This window comes from Eremomyces bilateralis (assembly GCF_010015585.1).
Source record: "Eremomyces bilateralis CBS 781.70 unplaced genomic scaffold P152scaffold_10, whole genome shotgun sequence".
Taxonomy (NCBI): domain Eukaryota; kingdom Fungi; phylum Ascomycota; class Dothideomycetes; order Eremomycetales; family Eremomycetaceae; genus Eremomyces; species Eremomyces bilateralis.
In genome coordinates this window covers 401137-422865 of record NW_022985076.1, presented here as the reverse complement: position 1 = coordinate 422865, position 21729 = coordinate 401137, and the positions used below count along the sequence as shown (strand labels likewise).

The 21729-nt window shown below is 53.4% G+C and overlaps 9 protein-coding genes across 9 annotated transcripts; 6 read left to right on the top strand and 3 right to left on the bottom strand.

Annotated features, from left to right (window-relative positions):
* Positions 1-2227: 2227 nt before the first annotated feature.
* On the top strand, positions 2228-2922 carry P152DRAFT_458670 (uncharacterized protein; the record flags this gene model as incomplete). The annotated part of the gene is made up of 2 exons (XM_033679514.1): positions 2228-2363; positions 2419-2922. Coding segments are annotated over 2 exons (479 nt in total), but the record flags the coding sequence as incomplete, so codon positions are not given.
* P152DRAFT_436428 (carbonyl reductase) lies at positions 2903-4120 on the bottom strand. The gene is made up of 2 exons (XM_033677558.1): positions 3822-4120; positions 2903-3759 (listed from the first exon to the last, which is right to left on the bottom strand). Exons 1-2 carry the CDS (start codon positions 3886-3888, stop codon positions 2942-2944), a joined length of 885 nt encoding a protein of 294 aa, XP_033533914.1. The 5' UTR covers positions 3889-4120; the 3' UTR covers positions 2903-2941.
* A 414-nt stretch (positions 4121-4534) lies between these two features.
* P152DRAFT_397238 (uncharacterized protein) lies at positions 4535-7114 on the top strand (the record flags this gene model as incomplete). The annotated part of the gene is made up of 3 exons (XM_033676401.1): positions 4535-6000; positions 6056-6249; positions 6300-7114. The coding sequence occupies 3 exons, from the start codon at positions 4535-4537 to the stop codon at positions 7112-7114; spliced, it is 2475 nt and encodes an 824-aa protein (XP_033533913.1).
* A 946-nt stretch (positions 7115-8060) lies between these two features.
* Positions 8061-9620, top strand: P152DRAFT_458667 (acetyl-CoA acetyltransferas-like protein). The gene has a single exon (XM_033679513.1). The coding sequence runs from the start codon at positions 8104-8106 to the stop codon at positions 9157-9159; it is 1056 nt and encodes a 351-aa protein (XP_033533912.1). The 5' UTR covers positions 8061-8103; the 3' UTR covers positions 9160-9620.
* On the bottom strand, positions 9397-11108 carry P152DRAFT_449551 (uncharacterized protein; the record flags this gene model as incomplete). Its single annotated transcript, XM_033678117.1, has 3 exons — positions 9397-9646; positions 9711-9933; positions 9995-11108. The coding sequence occupies 3 exons, from the start codon at positions 11106-11108 to the stop codon at positions 9397-9399; spliced, it is 1587 nt and encodes a 528-aa protein (XP_033533911.1).
* A 2204-nt stretch (positions 11109-13312) lies between these two features.
* On the top strand, positions 13313-15224 carry P152DRAFT_449550 (uncharacterized protein; the record flags this gene model as incomplete). The annotated part of the gene is made up of 6 exons (XM_033678116.1): positions 13313-13525; positions 13664-13804; positions 13871-13896; positions 14082-14136; positions 14186-14778; positions 14837-15224. The coding sequence occupies 6 exons, from the start codon at positions 13313-13315 to the stop codon at positions 15222-15224; spliced, it is 1416 nt and encodes a 471-aa protein (XP_033533910.1).
* A 484-nt stretch (positions 15225-15708) lies between these two features.
* On the bottom strand, positions 15709-16422 carry P152DRAFT_458666 (uncharacterized protein; the record flags this gene model as incomplete). Its single annotated transcript, XM_033679512.1, has 2 exons — positions 15709-16239; positions 16314-16422. 2 exons carry the CDS (start codon positions 16420-16422, stop codon positions 15923-15925), a joined length of 426 nt encoding a protein of 141 aa, XP_033533909.1. The 3' UTR covers positions 15709-15922.
* A 443-nt stretch (positions 16423-16865) lies between these two features.
* P152DRAFT_514433 (uncharacterized protein) lies at positions 16866-19664 on the top strand. Its single transcript, XM_033682863.1, has one exon. It carries the CDS (start codon positions 17226-17228, stop codon positions 19539-19541), a length of 2316 nt encoding a protein of 771 aa, XP_033533908.1. The 5' UTR covers positions 16866-17225; the 3' UTR covers positions 19542-19664.
* A 318-nt stretch (positions 19665-19982) lies between these two features.
* Positions 19983-21719, top strand: P152DRAFT_436420 (CNDP dipeptidase). Its single transcript, XM_033677557.1, has 2 exons — positions 19983-20196; positions 20292-21719. The coding sequence occupies exons 1-2, from the start codon at positions 20065-20067 to the stop codon at positions 21588-21590; spliced, it is 1431 nt and encodes a 476-aa protein (XP_033533907.1). The 5' UTR covers positions 19983-20064; the 3' UTR covers positions 21591-21719.
* The last annotated feature ends 10 nt before the right edge of the window (positions 21720-21729 follow it).

Below are 21729 nucleotides of genomic sequence, written 5' to 3'. Positions count from 1 at the left end.
ACTGTCGTTTCACAGGCATTCCTTCCAGCATACGGGTTTCACAGTGTGGAATTTGAATGAAAAGTGCGTCCCCAGGACGCGTCGTTCTATGGGATCCGATCGATGAACGGCGTTTGGAACAGTATTCTCGAAACGCCGATCGTCCTGTGGATTGGATAGATGCCCAGCCAGGCTCGAACGAGAATGCTTTGCTGTTGGTTAAACACATCCAGCCACAAGTACTATTGTACTACATACCCCTATCTTCGACTTTCTGCACAGTCTTCTGGTCATTCGGCGGTGCCTAAGCCGTCATTATGATCTTGCTTCTATCGAGATGTCGGCGGCTGGTCCTGTGTCTCTGCTTGCTACCCTAATGATTACAACGGTCTATATACGCTTGAACTGGAACTAGATGTGGGGGTTCAAAAACACATATTCCCCAAGCAAATTTTGGATAGGAGAACATGCCGAACGCTGGCATCGAACGGCACATGTGCAAGGCGAACACGCACTATATCCGAAATTACATGGCATTCTGGATGTAAACCGGAATTTCTCGTCCGACGGAGGCCGACATACACGACGTCCGGCTAGACGATATCATATCTATCAAGACTCACTGGTCTGCAACATGCGATGGAACCACCGACGACACTACCGCCATCCATGTAAGCCAATCCCAACAAGCTACGTGTCGGTTTTTGGGTAGCACTTGATACAACAATCCGCATTTCACATAATATGGTTTCCACCCGAGATTTTACTAGAGCATCGCCATGAATATCTACTGCAGCAACTATGTCTACGTCGTCGCGTAGACTTCTACTCTCCTTTCGAAACTATGATATAAGTTGCATCGTTACAAGCGACTGCCAAACGGACATCATCATGATCGACGAGTCGGCGGGCATCTATCTGTTTGCGGTGGTTGCCCTTGGATCTGCATATATCATTACGGCGGGTTGTGTTGGACCAGGGAAAGCTGTTTGTTCTCCGAATGGGCTTTGCCAGAATATGCCGATGTTTGAGTACTGTGGCTGATTATTTTGGGTTATTTGGGATACCGTGGGGTAGTTCCATGCATAACTCGAGTGCCTTTTGTGAAATATCTGTAGCAATTTTGAGCCATCATGTAGGATGGCTGTAAAACCGGACTGGGTTCATTCCGTTTGTTCTAAGATTATTCTTGCAGTGACTTAGTTAATAGATACTAACTTCCACCTTAGATCTGCCTGCAGACAGACCAGTCACGCTCAGGTCAGATAACTGGATAGTGGGTGAAGATGGTTATCTTGTCAATTTTAATAAGTCTCTATTTCTTGGAAGGCCGTTTACATAGAGTTAACTGATTCTATTGCTCCACATCTTCATGATGGTGATGTTAAGATTGAAGTCTTTCTCAATGGCAAGTTGGTTTGGCACTCAGTCACTCTGTATGGCGGTGAGGATGAGGCAACGGAAATTAGCAACGGCACATCATGGGAGACTATCTCTGCATATACTCCTTGTGATGAGACTGTCAGGGTCAAGACAGGCGATGCGCTATCCCTGACAGCAGATTATGACCTAACCAAACACAAACCGTAAGTGAACTTGAATATAGTCCCTTTTCTTGGGTATATGGATATTGACCTGAACTAATTTAGGAGGCCTGACTCTATGAATCATGACATGGGGGTGAGAGCCATGGCTTTGATAAAGTTTATATTTGCACGGGAACCGCCAGAATAGGTGTTGTGTGGCCACAATGGTCAAATGTAGTCACTACGGCCATATCGGTCGTCAAGAGCTAGGAGTACTATGCTATGAGGAGGGCCTTTATATTTCAACACATGAAGGGGAGAGGGACTTCAGACCTCTGGACCTCCTGTTCAACTCATGTTATGTTCAGATTGATTACTGGCTTACTTGAATCAATATCCTCGGACATATCAGACCATCTAGTTTGCTATATCGGTGGGTTAAGGACGACTTGTGGGAGGATAATAGTTCACGTTGACTGGCAGATTAAATATCTTTGACCAACGAACTTCGGCTGCGGGAGTGTGCAGCACAATGTCCATTTGTAGTTCGACGGCGGCAAGGCGTATGCAAGGCACCCTCAGCGACGGAAAGGCAATTCTGATGACGACACTAGCACAGCCGCTCTCCAACATATACGCAGTAGGACCGTAATATAATTATACAACGGCACAAGCGACGTAACGAATGTCGCAAGGAGATTAGATATTTCAATAACGACCAGCAATGTCGGCAGGTAAGAAAAACGATCTACCTGGCTACGAAGACGGGAAGTTAGGGGCCGAATCCGTATGGGACAAGAAGCACCCCACTCCTCCATGCAAGCCACCGCCAGAATATCTAGCATGGTCTTCAACTGCGTAAGTTGCAGCTCAGGAACACTGACCCCATACCATCCATCTAACACGCAGCCAGTGGCCCCGTCACCCCAGGCGGAACATCTCCCGATGAAATCGTGCTAGTCCCATTCTTCCACACAGTCCAGAAACGTACAATCAAAGATTTCTTGACCGGCCGTCGGGTGTACGAGACGAAGATCTCCGCGCGCGAGATGAAGCGCTCGCACTACGATCGGCACTATGCCACGGACAGCGACGGGAAGTATATCGGGACGGGAAAGGCGGCGATCGATGCGCCGATGGTGTACGTGCCGACAAAGAGCACGCCAGAATATATACAGGAGCAGCTGAATAAGGTGGCATTTGGGAAGGAGCATAGGTTCGTGACGACGCAGGTGGGGGAGACGGGGTATGCGTGAGGTTGGATACTTTTTGGATGGGTAGGCTGGTTGATGCGGCTGGGAGAGAGATGGCCATTGTCGTGTTTTGAGATCATGGTCATGGATACGCTGAGCGTTCGATGGTAGGCCTTGGTAGCAGTGCTCCAAATCAACGAATATGACGCTCTTACCATTCGAAGCTGATTCCGCTAGTGGCACTTACCAAGTGCGAACCCTCTGACTTCGCCAGTATTCGCCAGATACACCCTTGATATCACCCAGCGCCAGCATCACCGGTGTCTGCGCCCCGTCATCTGGTGTCCTGCTCCCCCTTCCCTTCGTCATATCCGTCGGCACGAGTCCAGGACAGCACGCGTTGATCAGTCGCTCCCCCTCCGTGCCTCCATTCCTCGCCTTCTCCTCGGCCCCGATCATCCTCGTCATCCCGATCACCCCAGCTTTTGACGCCGCATACGCAGCGCTCGTCCATCCTTCTTCCTGCTCCCGCCCTTGCGCGACCGCCGCGGCGAAACTTTGCATGATCTGTGTGACGTCGTCGACCGATTTCGCGTGACGGAACCGGTCTTGAAGTGCCTGCGAATATTTCTCGATGGAGCCTGCGCTACTGGCTACGTTAACTAGGCGTCCGGTAGGTTTGATCAGAGGGAGTAGTTCGCGCGTGGCGGAAAGCGTGCCGTAGTAGTTGCAATGCAACGTTTCTTTGACGATGTGGTTGTCGAACCCGTCCATGGCAATGCCCGCGTTGTTGATGACGAAATCGATGCCTTCGGGATGCTCTTTCTTCAGAAACTGGCCGAAAATTTGGATGCTTGCTGCATCGCTAATATCGAGGGTATGGAATCGAATGTCGGATAGTCCACCGTGTGTAGACAGGACCTTGGCGGCTCGGAGCTGATCATCGGCGAGCAGTCGTTGAACGGCGCCCTCTCCTCGCGCTTTGTCGCGTGCCGTGAGGTAGATAAGTAGTGGTCCATTGTTGAACCTTGAGGATGGATACTGTAATGCAAGCTGGCGCACTTGATGATCTCGTTAATCTCAACGTAATAGAGTAGGAGCTTGGGGTTGGATGATGCCGCACCTATGGCAAAGCCAATGCCTTTGTTGGCACCTGTTACGGCTGCTACTCGACTGTATGCTGGAGTCATGGTAAGTGAGATACTGGAGAATTTACAATGCAGTGTAGCTCAAAGGTTTAAGATAAAGTCCGGTGCAATCGGTATTTGTCATCGAGGGAACTGGACAGAATCGGTACCAGTTCATCTCTGGCTCGAAACAGGACTGTTTCTAAATCGTAGACGTTCTACGAGTTAAACATATGGCGATGTAGTAGATATTTCTAAGAAATCAATAATATTTCATAAGATCTCAGGATTTCTTTACAGAATGTTGACCAGGTTCAGCATTAGCTACAGATGAGCTGAAAGTGGTCAGGGATGTGGTCATCTCCATGGCAACGCAATAGGTAAACATCGACTTCCCTAACTTTAGAGGACCATCTCCAGAACTCTAGACCCTAACAATCTATAAGGTTTCAATCCTCACTGGACCTTGCGAAATAGCCTTGGGAAATCACTTCATCCACCCAGCCACTACCTCGTTTCATTCGTGATATACCGGTTGCCTACAATGGGCTTCAATTCCTCTACTCCTCCTCTCTCCGAGATCCCTCATCACCGGCGGAATAGATCTGCCGCGGTGCTGAAGTCTATCATACTACCCAAGTCGAACAAGAAAGGACAAGCACCAAATGAACAGAATCTCCAGCATACACCACAGCATCGCCGTGCAGGCATGCCGCTTCTCCCCCCGGATCATCCTCATGTCTCTGGCCATCGAGACAACCCGCAGCCATCCCGACCAGGTGATAAGAACAAGGAGAATGGTCCTGCGAGACCTGGATTGCATAAGAAGACGAAGAGTACTACATCTCTGAAAGGCTTTGGGAACGACAAAGTCAAGGACGAGTCCAAAGTTCTTACAGAAGGAAACCGAGAGAATGGATCGGGGAAGAAACCGAGGAAGTCCAAGTCCTCCACAAGCCTTGCAACGATCTTTGGAAAGTCGAAATCAGGAAAGTCTGAGTCCAGTCCCAAGAAGTCGAAAGAGAAGGACAAGGAGAATACCTCACCGCCCCGGTCTGCGGAGCCACAGAACCACACTCCAATCTGGGCCCAGTATTCCTCTCAGCCATTCCAGGAGATTACAACAACAACTAACGTACCCCTCAATGATCAATCCCAAATGCAGAAGGAGATCGATCTGTTCACGCCGAAGATTTACACCCCATCCAAGCAGCGGAACTTCCATAATGTTCAGCCCGTGCTTGCTACCAGGAACCAGCGACCAAAGTCGGAAGTCATCATCGGAACGGAGAGGCTGGGAGTATCCGGGCCCGGAATGCAATTCTCTGGTCTCACCTCACCTTCAGCACATCGAGAGAATGCAAATCCTACCTTAACAAAAGCGAAGAAGGAGCACGCGTCCGATCGACGTGGATCCCGAGTCATGAACTTCGTCGCCCAGTTCAACGAGCGCGCCCAACGGGCGGCTGAACCAACCCCCATGTCCCCGCAAGACCTGAAGAAGCTTGAAACCGACTTCGAAGCCGTGCTCGAGAAGCGGCAGATCCCCGAAGCGACGCGCGACAAAATGCGGACGATGAACGGCGAAATGAAGTTGAAGTTCATTCGCGCGGAGGCCATGCCGAGCACACCGACAGAGCCGGAGCCGCCGCAGGTCCCGACGAAGACCGAGACGCACGCGGAGGGGAAGAAGAAGCATATCCGCACCCGCAGCGGGTTCAGCACGCACAGCAACAAAGGCGGCAAGGAAAACGTCAAGGAAGAGGATGAAAAGCGACCCAACTCCAAAGATGGCTCCAAGAAGCGGAGACCACGAAGCCGCACCTTCACGTTCGGTAAAGGCGAGTCTTCACCGTCCAAGAAACAAAAGGCCGAAGGTGAATCGTGGTCGAAGCGCTCGACGAACGTCCCCAAGTCACCGTCCAGCACGAGCCTTGCGTCTGTCAAGTCCTCCGCGAGCGGGAAGGAGAAGAAACCGAAGACGGCGAACCCGAAGGAGTTCGTGAAGTACTTGAGACAGGCTCAGCGGCCGCAGGAGGCGGAAGTAGGGAAGCTCCATAAGCTGCGGTTGTTGATCAGGAACGAGACGGTTGAATGGGTGGATTTGTTCATTGGTGAAGGCGGGATGGTGGAGATCGTGGGATTGCTACATCGGATCATGAAAGTGGAGTGGAGGTATGTTCACTGCTTCAAGTCCACATTTGTCTGACGTTGACTAACGCGATTACAGAGAGGAACATGAAGACCAGTTGCTGCATGAAACGTTGCTCTGCCTGAAAGGCCTTTGCACGACTGCTCTGGCGCTCCAGAAGCTGTGTGATATTGAGAAAGAGCTCTTCCCGGCACTTCTTGGGATGCTCTTCGACGAGGAACATAAAGGTCCTAGCGAGTTCACGACTCGGACCGTGATCATCAACATCATCTGTGAGCGGCTCGTCTCACCCCTATTCTGAATATTATTCTGACCGCTGCAGTCACTCACCTATCGTCTGCCCCCGCGTCTGAGCTTGAAACCCGCGCGAGGAAGCTTCTCGGATATCTCCAAGACCCAACCGGACCCGACGACAAACAGCCGCTCCCGTTCATCATGGAGATGCACAAACCTCGTCCATATCGCGTGTGGTGCAAGGAGGTAGTCAACGTGACTAAAGAAGTGTTCTGGATCTTCCTCCACAGCCTCAACACCATCCCTCTCCCCAAATGCACCGACGCCGATGCAGCCAACGATGCCACCAAGCCCACCACCATCGACCAACCCCCCACCACCCAATCCTACAACAAACGCCACTTCCCTTCCCCCCGCCCCCCCGTCCCAGCCGCCCCCTACGTTGGCGGCGTCGAATGGGACGCCACCAACTACATGGCCGCGCACCTCGACCTCCTCAACGGGATCCTTGCCTCCCTCCCCACCACCGAGCGCACCGCCCTCCGCGACGCCCTCCGCGCCTCCGGCTGGGAGAAGCTCATGGGCCAAACCCTCCGCACGTGCAAGGAGAAATTCTACGGCGCCGTGCACGACGGGCTGCGCACGTGGGTGGCGGCGGCGGCGGAGGATGGATGGGACGCCTATGGCGTGCGCACGGGGAAGGGGGCGGGACAGGTGGAGCGGACACCGAGTCCGAAGAAGAGTCCGAGGAAGAAGCGGGAAGGCGAGGGGGAGGCGCCTAGGGTGGATTTCGAGGCGCAGAGGAGGGAAGGGAAGTTTGATATTGGGTTGGGGTTGGGGTTGTCGTTGGCGGAGGCGCATCATAAGTGGAGGGATGCGCAACGGGAGGCGGGGGAGATTTGAGAAGGGGGAGGGTGAGGGATGACTTTGATGAGGGATTGGATGAGACGATGAGGATGACTGAACTGTATGAAAATGATGCTTTGGAGACTGAGAGCGTTCATGTTTCTTCAAGTATGTTTAATGACTGGGGATGGAGTATCTTCTTATGACGGAGTTGCTGGGTTTCTTAGCATCGACATGATTCAGACTGCAAATGAGACCAATGGAGTTTCTTTCTACCTTTTCACAGAATCAACCCTCTTCTTCTTACTGATCTCCGGAATTGATGGCTGTCATCGATACATTCGTTACCATTGCGATTCCGAACTAAGTGACATCTGAGATTCCGAATAATTAGGGAGTATCAATGGTTGTCCAAATTCGGCGATAGGTACGAAGTATTGGCTATCAATATCGGCAAGCATCGGAATAACACGGCTCTCGGCATCCCGAATCCATCTCGTATTATCGTGAAGTTGTTAAGTAAGAAATTCGGCCCCGCCATCGACTTTTCGCCTCTCCTCCGTTGGCCCGCAATTGGACAACCACACTAACCAAACAAACTACCGAGACTCCGTAATGTCTCGTACATCACATGCCATGATGATTCCCCGTCCTTTCTCGTGATTCTTTAGCTGCATCGTCTTGACTTTTTCTTTCCCACCTCCACACGAATCCATCCTATACCTATCCCCATCCCCACCTCCGCAATGGCTCGATCACCCGCCCTCCTCTCCCGCGCGTGGGCGACCTCACGCCCATCACGAGCCTTCTCCACTTCCCGCCGCTCGCATCGAGAAGTCCGGGATGCTTACATCCTCAGCGGTTCCCGGACGCCCGTCGGAGTGGTAAGCCACCTCTGTCCCATTCCGGCGGAACCAAACTAACTCTCTCTCCTCCAGTTCGGCGGCTCGTTCGCCAACGTCCCCGCACCCGCCCTCGGCTCCCACGCCATCAAATCTGCCCTTGAGAAAGCCCCCAATGCTCGCGACCACATCACCGCAGTCTACATGGGCCAAGTGCTCCAAGCCGGTTCCGGCCAATCCCCCGCCCGCCAGGCCTCCATCGGCGCGGGGCTCTCCTCCGCCGTCGAAGCTACCACGATCAATAAAGTCTGCTCCTCCGGACTAAAGGCCGTGACGCTAGCCGCGCAGGCGATCCAACTCGGCGAGACCGACGCCATGGTGGCCGGCGGCATGGAGAACATGACGCGCGTGCCCTACTACCTCCCCCGCTCGACCCTGCAGCCCGCGTTCGGCGACCAGAAGCTCGCGGACGGCCTGATCGGTGACGGGCTCTGGGACGTCTACAACCAGATCCACATGGGCAACTGCGCCGAGAATACTGTCAAGAAATACGGCATCACCCGCGCCGCGCAGGACGCGTACGCCGTCGATTCCTACAAGCGCGCCCAGGCCGCTTGGGCGTCCGGCGCCTTCACCGAAGAAGTTGTCCCCGTCACAGTGAAAGGTAAGCGGGGGAAGGAGACCGTCGTTGCGGAGGACGAGGGCTACAACAAGCTGAAGCTCGAAAAGATCGCGACGCTCAAGCCCGCGTTCGACCGCTCGGGCGCCGGCTCCGTGACGGCGGCGAACTCCTCGTCGTTCAACGACGGCGCGTCGGCGCTAGTGCTGGGATCGAAGGACCTGGCGCGCGAGGCGGCAGGGTCGAGCCGCGTGCTGGCGCGCATCGTGGCGTCGGCGGACGCGGCGGTGGATCCGATTGACTTCCCGATCGCGCCGGCGGCGGTGGTTCCGAAGCTGTTGGAGCGGGCGGGGTTGACGATGCAGGATATTAGCGTGTGGGAGTTCAACGAGGCGTTCGCGGCGGTAATTTTGGCGAACGCGAAGCTTTTGGAACTGGAGGGCACAGAGGCGGGCGCGAGGGTGAATCCGAGGGGCGGGGCGATAGCGTTGGGACATGCGATTGGGAGTAGTGGGAGTCGGATTTTGGTGACGTTGTTGCATCAATTGGAGGTGGGGCAGTTTGGAGTTGCGGCGATTTGTAATGGAGGTGGCGCGGCGACGGGGATCTTGGTGCAGAGGGTTGGGCAGGGCGATATCTGAGCGAGTTCGAGTACTGTATGTTTGTGAAGGGTATCTGAGCTATGGTGGTTTTATATGGGCGATTTGTAGGGAAATTCCCTGTCGGACTTGGGCGGATGGAGGCAATTATATTTTCGATGTGATTATTTATACCCTTGAGGCAGAGTCACTTCATCCCTTCAACCCTCTGCGGCTAGCATCGACAGATAAAATCAAGAGCATTTCAGCACTAGAGCCCTCAGCAGTCAGCACTGGAGCCTATCTCCTGGAGGTAGTGCCGTTCCCGGAGCTAGTCCCGCTCCCGGGGGTGGTGCTGTTCCCGGAAGAAGTGCCGTTCCCGAGGATGGGGCTATCCGTAACGGCCATCGGAGCGAAGGTCAGATCCCACATGCCCATAACCTCAGCACCGTGACCATCGCCGTGACCAGCCCCCTCATCTCTCGAACGGTGTGAATGTCCCCCCATTTCCATCCCCTCCATCCCGCCGGAAGTGGCTCCTTGTGTTCGGCTGTTTAACCCTGTTAGTTCCAACTGGTCGAGGAATATCTCGACAAGAGAACAAGGAAACTTACAGAGGGTGGAGTTTAAGGTCATACACGGCCGTCATGGTGATGTAGTCTCCTTTCTTGATAGGAATTGGCTCCGGGCATCGGTTCATATTAGAGATGGTCTCCCATTTCTCTCCGTCGAGCTCCATCGTGCCACCAGCGCCACCATATGTGGCTTTGCTGGTGCACACCTCCTTGTCGTTAACGAGGAGGATCATCGAGACGCCGCCGTCGTGCAAGTGTCCCTCTGATTTGGTCGGATTATTAGTACGGTCTTTACCGAACAAGGGTCTGGATTGGCAACTCACTTCCATTGATGATGTATCCGTCTTCAAGGATTGCGAATTTGTCGCTCGTCGTTCGCGACTCACCGGCAGTGTCCAGCTTGATCTCACGGCCCGTGCAGCCTTGGATGTTCATCAACTTGGTCTTCGTGTCGGGGCCAAATTTGCCCGGCATGTACTCCAAATCCATGGACAAGTATACCTCGAGCGGTTCGTCCTTGTAGTTGACAAGGTCGGACTGAACGGTAATCTCCGCATCAGCAGGGAGATAGTAACCGCTCTCCAACTTTCCATCTGGGTCTGTGTAGTAGACAGGTGCGTTGCCATTGTCTTCACCAACCATGAGGAAGGCGGAGATCCCAAGGCCACCAATCTGGCGTCGTCGGTGAGAATGGCTGTGTCCCCCAGATGCTGCCCCCGCAGAAGATGACGCGGGTGTGGTGGCCGACCCTGATGTATCGTTAGTAGCGTCCATGTAAGAAATACCACCGGAACTGCTAGCCGACACACGAATAGAGGGGATGCCCTTACCTGAACCAGAGGCCCCACCAGCGCTTGATGCTCCTCCAAGGAGTCCTGACAACCCTGAGGATCCACCCGAGCCACTTGAGCCACCAAATAGACTAGACAACCCGGACGAACCAGACGAGCCACCTGCGCCGGAAAATAAGCCTGCCAAACCCGAAGCAGGCTCGCCACTGGGGTCAATCGTCGATTTATCACACTCCGCGATCCAAGAATTGCTCTTCTTGTTCACGAACGTCAGCATGTGGTGGGTATACAAGCCGGCCTCCACTCCAGCCGGCTCGCCATCAGCCAACTTGACTTCGAACTGCCCAGCGAGGACGGACGCGTCCTTCGGGAAGCCCTCCTTCAAGATTGACATGAACGTCTCGCCTCGTGGGTCCATGGAGAAGGATCCGAAGGGCTTATCAGCGTTACCAGGAACCATCTCGATCGGTCCCCAGGTGACCACGGTGCGCTTCGCATCGGGTCGGATGGCTGGAGTCTTCTCGGTAGTGTTGACGACGGGGAGAGTATCCAGAAACAGGTCCATGAGGCCGCGTTTGCTCTGGGGATTGCTGGTCGGCACCGCCGAAGCCAGCAAAGGCAGGGAAAAGAGAATGAGTGACTTCATTATGACTAGAGAATGACAGAAACAGAAACTAGATAGACGAACAAGGAACGACTAAGGAAGCGAAAACAAACTTGCTTGACAGGTCTCTACTTATATCTAATGCATGTGGCACCAAAAGAGTTAAGCCATTTTGTGGAGTTCATCTATCGTTGCCCCTTCTGAATATAAAGTTATACTCGTAACGCGCAAGTACGCACTGCTGACTGTGGAAGCCCTTCATCCTGCGAGAAATGTTCCGAATACGACAGTCGACGATGCGACGTTGGTGGAGCCTCATCTGCATCCCAGTCCTGTCAAACCACGCCTCCCATGGGTGTATAGTCCTAGCTAGACCAATCGTATTCGGGAGTCGGCGTATATATGTGAGAACGAAGGCCGCGAGATCCGACAGGGCGAAGTACACTTTCCTTATTAATTCATTTATTTACAGTGATTGAAGATTTGGGGACGAAGAGCGATAGATATTAATAAAATAAGAAACATTAGCGTCTTGGCATTTATTGGCAACGGAGACGTCAACCTCAACTTCTGTCATCGGATCTTGCAAAACACATCATCCACTGTAAATCTTGGAGCGTCATGCCGCTCCTGGAATATATCATGCCGCTGGATGGTTTCTGTCCTATAAATTTAACTATTCCTTCCTGATTCCAACTTCCCTCGACATAGTTTGTCTCTCCATTGTGTGATACCTTGAATCGTACAATCCAAATGGCGAGAATCAACCTGACCAGCAGGACGACTTTCTCCATAATGTGGCTGAGTGTCTTGAACAGAAGGGGGGCATATTGATCATATATCGTCTCACGTCTGATTTAGATTGCTAAATTCGTTACGAGACCACAATCGGGCTTCTCTGCCACTGAGTCTCGTAGAGAGCGATTTAGATCCGGCCAAGGATCAGAGTTCAAAGCCAATAGGAGGCGTATCTATTTACTCAAGTCTAGCTTTTTCTCATCATGATTCATGCTTTCATCTCCGAGATCCTCGATCACTATTCTGAAATACACATGGTGTACTGAAAAGCGAGCGATTCGGTGGGTGGTTCTGATATTAGTGCTGGCCGCCAAACGGATTCTCGAAGAACATTGAGCTAAGTTCATCGCGGCAGAGCTAGAAACTTTATATCTATGCGGACGAAACGGGTGCAACAACCCTAGACATGTCGTTCTTGAAACACGTTCGGCTAACACTGCTTGAGTCCCCTGTCACTGAGCGCAGGATTATCGTTGCTAAACTTCCGGGGTGGATGGACTACCGTAAATTTTCCGTATCTAGTTAAATTCGCGAGCGCAACATACCTTTCAAAGTATAGTGGCGCTTTTTACTAGCGTAAAAGAGTACAAGAGAATCATTCGATCTCTGGCAACACAGGATACTGAGGTCCTCCGAGCCTGTACATGATGTGACGACTAGCTTACAAACATGGTACAGCTGTACCTACATTTGGAAACGCATCTAGGTCTTCATCTGAACAATATCATTCATTATATCCCGACAGGTACGTGTCTTGCTTGTCAAGAGCAGGTTAATATATCCACATGCCGTGTGACTACCTCCATGCTAGCGAGGCAGAGAAGGCCTCGCCTAGGGGAGCACGGTCGTCGAGTAGGAGGAACACGTAATTAGTTGCTTCCGTACAGATACTGCTGAAAAATACGCTAACGCAGCGTATTAACTTCAAACCACTGCCAGAGAGCGAAAGGGGGAAATGCCGAGAGGATCCATCAACGCTAGATTTCGGAAAGAGAAAATGGAAAATTGGCCTGAAATGTTTTGCCCCTGGACTCGGGAGGCTCACAATCACCTGGATCCTCCGGATTGAAAGAGAGGTTTACTACTTTGCTTGGATATTACCAACCTGAGAGAAGAAATCCACCATATTCAACGATGCAAATGCTGGTTTGTCTCAAAGGGAGGCTACACCAGCCAAGGACACGGCTGTAATAGTAAGCAACCCTCTATTCAGTTTGAAAAAGACAGTGGTCACTTAATCTGGCCAGACCGTGACATTTACGTTACTGATTGGCCGCGTAAAAGCGACACAATGACTCGGTTATTTCCGAGGAACAAAGTCGCACCGGCCCCCCGGATATAGATCACATGCCCCTTAACTAGGGTTTGGTAGGGTTGGCAGCGATGAGGATTAGAGCAATGGAAGGTCGAGGGTCTCCAGAGCCTCAAGCATAGTTTCCGATGATCTGATGCCTGGACCAGAAGGGGAGTCGCCTACGGAAGAGTTGGGTGCTCAACCATCTGCTCAACCATCTGTCAAGATACCAGACGACAACAATGACTTCGTGCCTCGTATGGATGAAAAGACAGTGGGCCTATCGGGCTTGCTACCGAGACATTGTTTGAATGACGACGTAATATATATTGTCAGGCTGAGCTCCCTGCCAAAGCCGACACGCCTTGTATGGTAGAAACCATTGCCATTGCACCCGGAACACTAGTGCCCAGAGGCCACCTACACCATGCGTCCAGCTCATCCCAGTGCCTGTTTGCCTTTACATCTCGGCAGAGAGCAACACTGGATGCTCATCCTCTTATAGCTGGAGAACTGCGTCGCCAAAACCTACGATCCGCTGCGTCGAAGTCAGAATATCGATCAAATGAAGATACTAGCCAGGAGACTTATCGTGGCCGTCAGCCACAATTGGGTTGATGAGGGGTGGGTAGCCCAAGAACTTGAAGTAAGTTTTAACGAGGCACGTCTACTTGTAATACGTCCATTAGCTTACATGTCAAAAAATTCACAGCAGACCGGCGGCACTGACTGTAGAGTGTATGTTCTTGTGGCAGCGATCTATCAGGCGTGGGTGGATGAAGGCTTGTTCAATTTATTCATCTTGAAACTTATACGAGACCTTCCTAGTAGCCAGGACAGACGATACTAAGCTTTATTTTGAATTACTAAGATGCACACAGGAGTGGAACTGTATCTATGTTGTGTTATTATTAGTGTTGTAGGTCGAAGTCAAAATTAGTTCTGTCACTTTGTCTGGATAATCAAATTCACGATGTTGTAAGTGAATACACTTTCCACTGATAAGGAGAACTGATTCTATTGATAGGTACCTAGATCAATAGAACTCAAGTGTATGCTATTGTTGTTCACCTCACTATGCTTCTTGATTGAATACTCCTATGCACCGTATACTAGTAGAATTGCTCAGTGCCTTAGTAGGGCCCAATCCCAAGCCCGTCTCCTCGTTGCACATAATTTGTACTTCTTCCTCTTTTCTCTTCAATCACACGCACTCACTTTCCCAACCAATCCAATCACAAACCAACACATAACAACCACCACCACAACCACGCCTCTGACCCCTGAAACCATTGCGGACCACCTCAGCGCCCTGGCGGCCCGGTCCCGCAAGCGAAAAAACACCTACGCCATCCAACGGGGTCTAGATGCGTGTGCCGACCGCCTGTTGGCACATGCGGCAGACAAAACCTCCTCCACGAAGCGGCGGCGCATAATGCCAAGCGAACGGCACAAGGTGGCGTGGAAGATGTGGAGGGCGAGCGGGCTCGCAGAGTTGGGGACAAGAGAGCGGGAGAAAGCGAGGGAGTGGTGGATTGAGGCGCGGGGGATGAGGGAGCGGTTGATGACGGGGAGGATGGGGAGGATGCACGCGCCGGTTCTAGTGCCGAAGAAGAAAGGGTAAGTTTGCTTGTTCCCTAAGTCATCCTCACTCGATTCAGTGCTGATATTGGTTTAGGATTCGCAGGACTGTCGCGTTAGCGGCCTGGGGGAGACGCCGTGAGTTCTGGCGGAGTAAGGATGACGCTGTACCGGAGAGGTGGGTGGCGCGTCTCGTTATTCCCGAGAGAGAACGTGGACTGCGGCCGAGGAGGCGGTTTAGGGTGGAGGGATGCCGGGAGCACGGGGGGGTGAAGGACTGGTGTCCTTTGAAGGTGGAATTGGGGCGGGCGGCAGTAGTGGGGGAAGGGAGTGAGGACGAGGAGGTGGAGGAGAAGGAAAAGGAGTGGCGGGAGGGGGAGGATGAGGATGAGGATGAAGTTGAAGACGAGGAGGATGAGGATGATGAGGATGATGATGAGGAGAACGAGGAAGACGGCATCCCCTCCGGGTTGCCAGAATGGTGACGAACGCTCTTGCAGTGAGATCCCCTGGTGGGAGTAATGGCCGATATTGTACCAAAATCAAAAATGAGGGTATCGTAGGCACTTTCACCACGTCAACTCGCTGCGTGATCATCTTGAGCCACATAGCAGTCATTAGCTTCTTCCTGTTTTCCTGGATAATGGATGCTTCGGGGTTATAGGATAGGATGCACAGCTTTACCACGTTGTATCTTGAACTTTTCGTGTTCGCACTCCCAAGGGGTGGGAATGTTCCCCTGAAGTTCGTTTAGTGTTCTGAACCGACGATCATCCGGCGACAACACTCTCGATTTAGAAAGCCATTCATATGGACTGGACCGCCTTGCCCTTCCTGAAACGAAGGGAAGCTGTAGGGGACTACCATCCATAGTCTCTGTGGTATTCAAAAGCCGAGGAGAAGTTGTCCAGGACTAAGAAAGATCAATTCTTCACTTCGGCAAAAAGGAGGCGGATTTGAATGAAAGAATGGCCTCGAAATAGAGCTAAAGGGGAGGAGATATCATTTGGCAGTCGTATGAATATGAATATGGGACCAAACGGGCCAACGAACCTGATCAGAACGGACACACTCCACTGCCAATGCCTCAACACTCATAACTTGATATTGTAACCAACCAACAATCCTCATGCCTTAATACATTCATCTCGTTCCGATCGTGTCCCCGAGCACCACTCCCACCTTACTTCCCACCAAACCACCCGCCAAGCCAACTCTTACTCTTCGACGCCCCCTCCTCCACCTTGTGATCGAACTTATCCACCGCACCCATCAATTTCGTCTCCGATTCCCTCCGTGCCGTATTGATCTTATTCTCCGCGCCTTGTCGGTAGTCCTCTAGCTTATGGTCCACCTTGCTTGTCTGATCTCGCGCGTTGGCGACGACCTGGTCGAATTGCTTACCGGCCTCCGTACCATATTTCTTGGCGGCGGTCTTCGCCTCTTTTTCGGCTCCGGGGAGGTGGGATTTTACGTTGGCCGATAGACGGGCTGCATCATCTATTTCGAGGGTTAGCATGCTTGGGCGGGGGATCAGACGGTAGGGCCAGGTGGGACGGAAGCGGGGAACGTACGTTCGAATTCCTTCTCTGCGACTTTTGGGCTTCCACCGGCTTTGTAAAAGTAATATGCGGCACCACCAGCGGCAGCGGCACCACCGAATTTAAGGATTCGTCCGGACATTGTGTGGGATGGGGAAAAGGTTAGGATCAGGAGATTGGAGGTGGTATGTCTGCTCGGTGCCGCAAAGAGCTACCAATAGTAGTCAGTTAGATTAGATGATACTGGAGGTATTGGACAGGAACGAAATACCTTGTTGATGAGTATATATTGGATGAGGTACGTATAGATTCAAGATAGCTCAGGATAGAGGAGAGAAAGGGGAATAATAATAAGGGAGACGAAAGCAGGTGATGATACGAGACACCAGGATGAGGAATGACGTCGCATTCCGTCTCCCGAATCGACTAGAATGCCAAGATTCGGGGAGGGCAAGCGCCAGCCACACGCGACAAGGGTTGGGGTCGCAACTGCCGTCTTCGTCATTGCTCAATTCTGCTGCACGTGAAAGGTTACGTGCAGTGCATTCCTCACGTGTTCCTGTGCCAACCACGATGTCGTCATCCCTAACATCTGAATTCAACAACTGGAAACCATCCAGGAATCGAATAACGGTGGGTACTGGTTATCAGAATACCGGTATGGGATATTACTAGACGAATGCGACATCATCGTTACTTCAATTGCTCTAGAACTTCTTGGAACAAATCTTGAATATGCCATGATCGTTGAATCAACCATGGACGGTCAGCAAGAGGACACCAGTTCTACCTTATTCGTCATGACTAAACCATTACTGGCACATAACCATTCCCTGCTTCCCACGCCCGACAGTTTGCGAACCATTCAAGTCAACTAGGCTCGAGATGAGCCTCTAGTGGACCCTTGCATCCAGACGGCATCCGTTGTCCCGAGTCGTATCCAACATGTCCACCCCTTCAACGCCCATAACTCCCATCCATACCCACGCCCGCATCCCCTCTCGGGAGTCGAATATTTCTGAAGGCATCGCCGAACCAACCCACCGAATCTTCCTTGTTGATCGTACTCGGTCACGACTTTCCAATGACCCGCGACCTACAGCAGCTACTCAAATATCAGATGGACCGCCAAGCAACCCTACAAGAATCTCGATTACGACCGCCTCGCCTCCTGGATCACCGTCGTTAAAACCCTCGGGGCTTCGCGAAGAAGTAGAACTGGATAGTTGCGATGGCAAGAGCCCCAGCATCGCCGCAACCCGGACACGGACACACGGCACTTTACGAGCTGGGATCGCGAAGAGGAAGTGGCGGAAATGGCAGGCATCCAAACTAGGAATCGACCTCGAGGATTCAGATCTTTCCGATGAAGAGTCGGAACAGCCGGGCGAATTTACGGAGAGGCCTACCCCTCGGAGCGATGGTGGGCAGGATGCAGAGACGGCTCGGAAACGGCGACAGGTGACGAGCATGGCGGCAATTGCGCCGGAAAGTCGGACGAGAATGCGGTTACGGCTGGATATCGAAGGGGCGAGATCATATACGCTGCACACAAAGAAAGGGAAGAAAGGAGACGTCGTCTATGATGTCTTACTCGAGCACCAACGCGGCGCATTCATATTGGGCCTCCCCCTATTTAGCTCAAAGAGCTTGCTGAACCTTGATACACCCGCATGGGTGCATGGAAGATCAGGTCTCCCATCTCTCGTCGACATCACGAACGCCGTCCCGCCTCCTGGCTGGCGGTGGGACTGGGATCGCTGGTATGTCGACATGGGGGGCAGAGGAGACGCCGCCGCTAGCAACGTGGAAGCCGGCTGGGCTGGTGATGTGGATGAGGAAGGGTGGGAGTACTCCGGCGGATTTGGTATGTCTTTGGGGTACTGGAGGCGAAAGACAGGTAACACAGTCACGACAAGGAAACCGAGCGGGAATCTTTCAGGAGAAGGCCCCAGTCCCGCTCAGGGCGATGAAGGAACCGTGGACGTCACCGACCATGGTCTTGGTGGGCCGATCAAAGGCCGTAAGTTCCGTAGTAAATGGCATGGCACCCATCCATTCTGGAACTCCTTCGTCCGACGCCGCCACTGGGTCCGCAAACGAGTCCGCATCCCCGGCTTCGCCCGCACCGGGAAAGAGAATGCATCCCACCATCCCCACAAGCTCACAAGCGACTACTTCACCATTCACCCCGCCGGTCCCAATGCCGTCGACTCCGGCCCCGAAAGCCTCTTCAGCGAAAGCTCCAGCACCCTTGCACCCACCGGCGCTATCAGCCGCTGGCAACACCTCGTCGCCGACCCCGACCCCTCCGCGTCCCCCACCGACGCAATCGAGAACATCGGATCCCTCCTGCGCGCCCTCCGCTTCGCGTCCATCGACCGCGAGAAGATCACCCTTGTCCAGAGCTTCCTCGACCACGGTGGCGAGGAACTGCACTACCTCGCGGAGACGATGCCGGAGATCATGGCGAAGTTCGTGTTCCAGCAGTCGCGGCGACGGTTGCTTGCGCGGCTGCGGGAGCAGATTCGCCAGGCGGAGGAGCATCGGAAGGAACATGAGCGGAGGGGGGAGAGTGAGGAGGAGAGGGAGGCGAGGATGATTGATGATCTGCTGAGGGCGGTGGAGGCGGCGGATTGGGAGTGTGGGAGGTTGCAGTATTGGAGTGATGTGAGGGAGATGGAGCGGCGGGCGGAGGGGGGGCGGGCGAAGGGGAGTGTCGCGTGGGTGACGGATCGGTGGTCGCATGGGTGGCAGGACGAGAGTGCCTCTGAGTTAGGGGAGGGAGGGGCGCAGGAGGAGGAGCCGTCGAGTCAGGTTGGAGTCACTGCTTCTGATAAGGGGAAAGGGAAGGTACGTGAACCGCCCACTCGGCAGCCAACCTGGGCCACTGCAAAGGAGGAGCAGGACGACGACCCGACTTTCATGATCACGGAGCTGGATCGTGCTGGTGAAAGTCCTCCGATGACCGATGTGGGGACGGAGAAGGAGATGGTTGAGGACATATCAGACTTAATTGGCAAGGCTCTTTCGAAAACACCACGGAAACCAGAGGAGGATGACGGGGAGCACGGTTCAGAAGCGCATGCTGCTCAGGGCGGGCAAGAAGAGGTAGAAGGGGAGCATATAGGTGGCAAGGTCCATGACAATTCGGTTGTCAGGGAAGGTGGAAAACATCAGGACATATCTGATCATCCTTCAGAGGAACCGGATAAAGATCCAGAGATGGCATTGGAGGAGACGCAGTCCCATCAACCATGATGTCCGCACCCAGCTCGGGTGCTTTTATCCATAACATAGCGATCGACGTTCTTGTAGTGAGGATACATGTACATTTCTATATTCTAACAGCACTTTGTAACCAGATTGCCATATTTTCCATTCAGCTAGCATGTTCAAGTGATATATTGGATATCATTGAGCCGATGTTACCCTCCGCTATGGTAGGGATTGGCGGTTGATACGAGACGAGACAACTCACCTTCCCCTTGCAGTCTTCCCCCCACCTCCTGTAAGATTTCTGCATACTCCGTAATTACCACTAATCACTATCAAGCTATTGTACCGCCACTGACTTCACCACATCTCCCCGCACTCTCCTCTTTCAATGAAACTCTTTCCCTTCTCTCCATCACGTCTTCCTAGAATCTCCCATTTCCACGTTCCTCGGACCCGCGTCGTCTCATATCGACCCTTCCAACTCCGCCAAAGCACCACCGGCACCCCCGATCCGACGAAAAACTCCGACCGCACCTGGCCGTATCTCTACAAGCCGAAATCAGCAATGGCGCCGCAACTCGACAACTACTTTGCGACGGTGGACAACATGGCAGAGTCGTTCATCGACCGCCTGCGGAAAGCCGTCGCCATCCCCTCCGTGTCGGCCGACGAAGAGCGCCGCGGCGATGTTGTCAAGGTAAATCTCCTAATTGCCACCGCAACGCTCCCCTACGAATGCGCTTCTTTCATCACCGGAGCATGCATAGGAATAGACACTAACCCCTCCCTCAGATGGGCGAATTCCTCGCCACCGAACTCCGCACCCTCGGTGCCGAAGTCGAACTCCGCGAACTCGGCAAGCAGCCGCACAAAGAGCACCTCGACCTCCCCCCCGTCATCCTGGCGCGCTACGGCTCGTCCCCCGACAAGCGCACGATCCTGGTCTACGGGCACTACGACGTGCAGCCGGCGCTGAAGGAGGACGGGTGGGCGACCGACCCGTTCACGCTGACGGTCGATGATAAAGGGCGGATGTACGGGCGGGGCAGCACGGATGACAAGGGGCCGGTGCTGGGGTGGGTGAACGCGATCGAGGCGCATCAGAAGGCGGGGATGGAGTTCCCGGTGAATCTGCTGATGTGCTTCGAGGGTATGGAGGAGTATGGGAGCGAGGGGCTGGATGATCTGATTGTGGAGGAGGCGCCGAAGTTCTTCAAGGATGCGGACGCGGTGTGCATATCGGATAACTACTGGTTGGGCACCGAAAAGCCCTGCTTGACGTATGGGTTGAGAGGGTGCAATTACTACAGCGTCGAGATCAGTGGGCCCGCGCAGGATTTGCATTCCGGTGTGTTCGGCGGCACCGCGCACGAGCCGATGACGGATCTGGTGAAGGTGCTGGGCTCGTTGGTTGATGTCGACGGAAACATCGCGATTCCTGGGATCAGCGACCTGGTCGCGCCGCTGACCGACGAGGAGAAGGCCCTCTACAAAGACATCGCCTTCACCATGGACAACCTGTACGAATCCCTCGGCAGCAAGACGGGGCTCTTCGACAACAAGGAGCGCACCCTCATGGGCCGCTGGCGCTTCCCCTCGCTCTCCGTCCACGGCGTCGAGGGCGCTTTCTCCGCCGGTGGCGCCAAGACCGTCATCCCCGCCAAGGTCACCGGGAAGTTCTCCATCCGCACCGTGCCGAACATGGAGATCGAGGCAGTCGACGCGCTCGTCCTCGCGCACATCAACAAGGTATTCGCCGCGTTGGGCTCCAAGAACACCTGCAAGCCGTACCTGCAGCATGCAGGGAAATGGTGGGTCGCGAGCCCGAGTCACTGGAACTTCACGGCGGCCGGGAAGGCGGTCGAGCATGTGTGGGGGGTCAAGCCGGATTTGACGCGGGAGGGCGGCAGCATCCCGGTGACGTTGACGTTCGAACAGGCAACGGGGAAGAACGTGCTGCTGTTGCCGATGGGGAGTAGCACGGATGCGGCGCACAGTGTAAACGAGAAGTTGGACCGGAAGAATTACGTGGAGGGGATCAAGTTGCTGGGAGCGTATTTGCATTACGTCGCGGATGAGCCGATGAGTTAGAGGATGGCATGGTCAGGGGCGCAGGCAAATTCACTTGCGGGTATGGATTACATCGGAACAATGTATTTTGTTAAGTATATTGATATCCCTGCTGAAAGAAACCCAAGCATTCTGAAAAACGTGCATGTCGTTAACTTAT

What these genes read in the sequence shown, in the direction of transcription:
- P152DRAFT_458667 (XM_033679513.1), top strand. Translation starts at nt 8,104, where the DNA reads ATGGGCCAAGTGCTCCAAGCCGGTTCCGGCCAATCCCCCGCCCGCCAG.
- P152DRAFT_436420 (XM_033677557.1), top strand. Translation starts at nt 20,065, where the DNA reads ATGGCGCCGCAACTCGACAACTACTTTGCGACGGTGGACAACATGGCA. An exon ending in GCCGCGGCGATGTTGTCAAG is followed by an intron (nt 20,197 to 20,291) that starts GTAAATCTCCTA and finishes CCCCTCCCTCAG; the next exon opens with ATGGGCGAATTCCTCGCCAC.
- P152DRAFT_514433 (XM_033682863.1), top strand. Translation starts at nt 17,226, where the DNA reads ATGTCCACCCCTTCAACGCCCATAACTCCCATCCATACCCACGCCCGC.
- P152DRAFT_436428 (XM_033677558.1), bottom strand. Translation starts at nt 3,888, where the DNA reads ATGACTCCAGCATACAGTCGAGTAGCAGCCGTAACAGGTGCCAACAAA. An exon ending in AGGCATTGGCTTTGCCATAG is followed by an intron (nt 3,760 to 3,821) that starts GTGCGGCATCAT and finishes GAGATCATCAAG; the next exon opens with TGCGCCAGCTTGCATTACAG.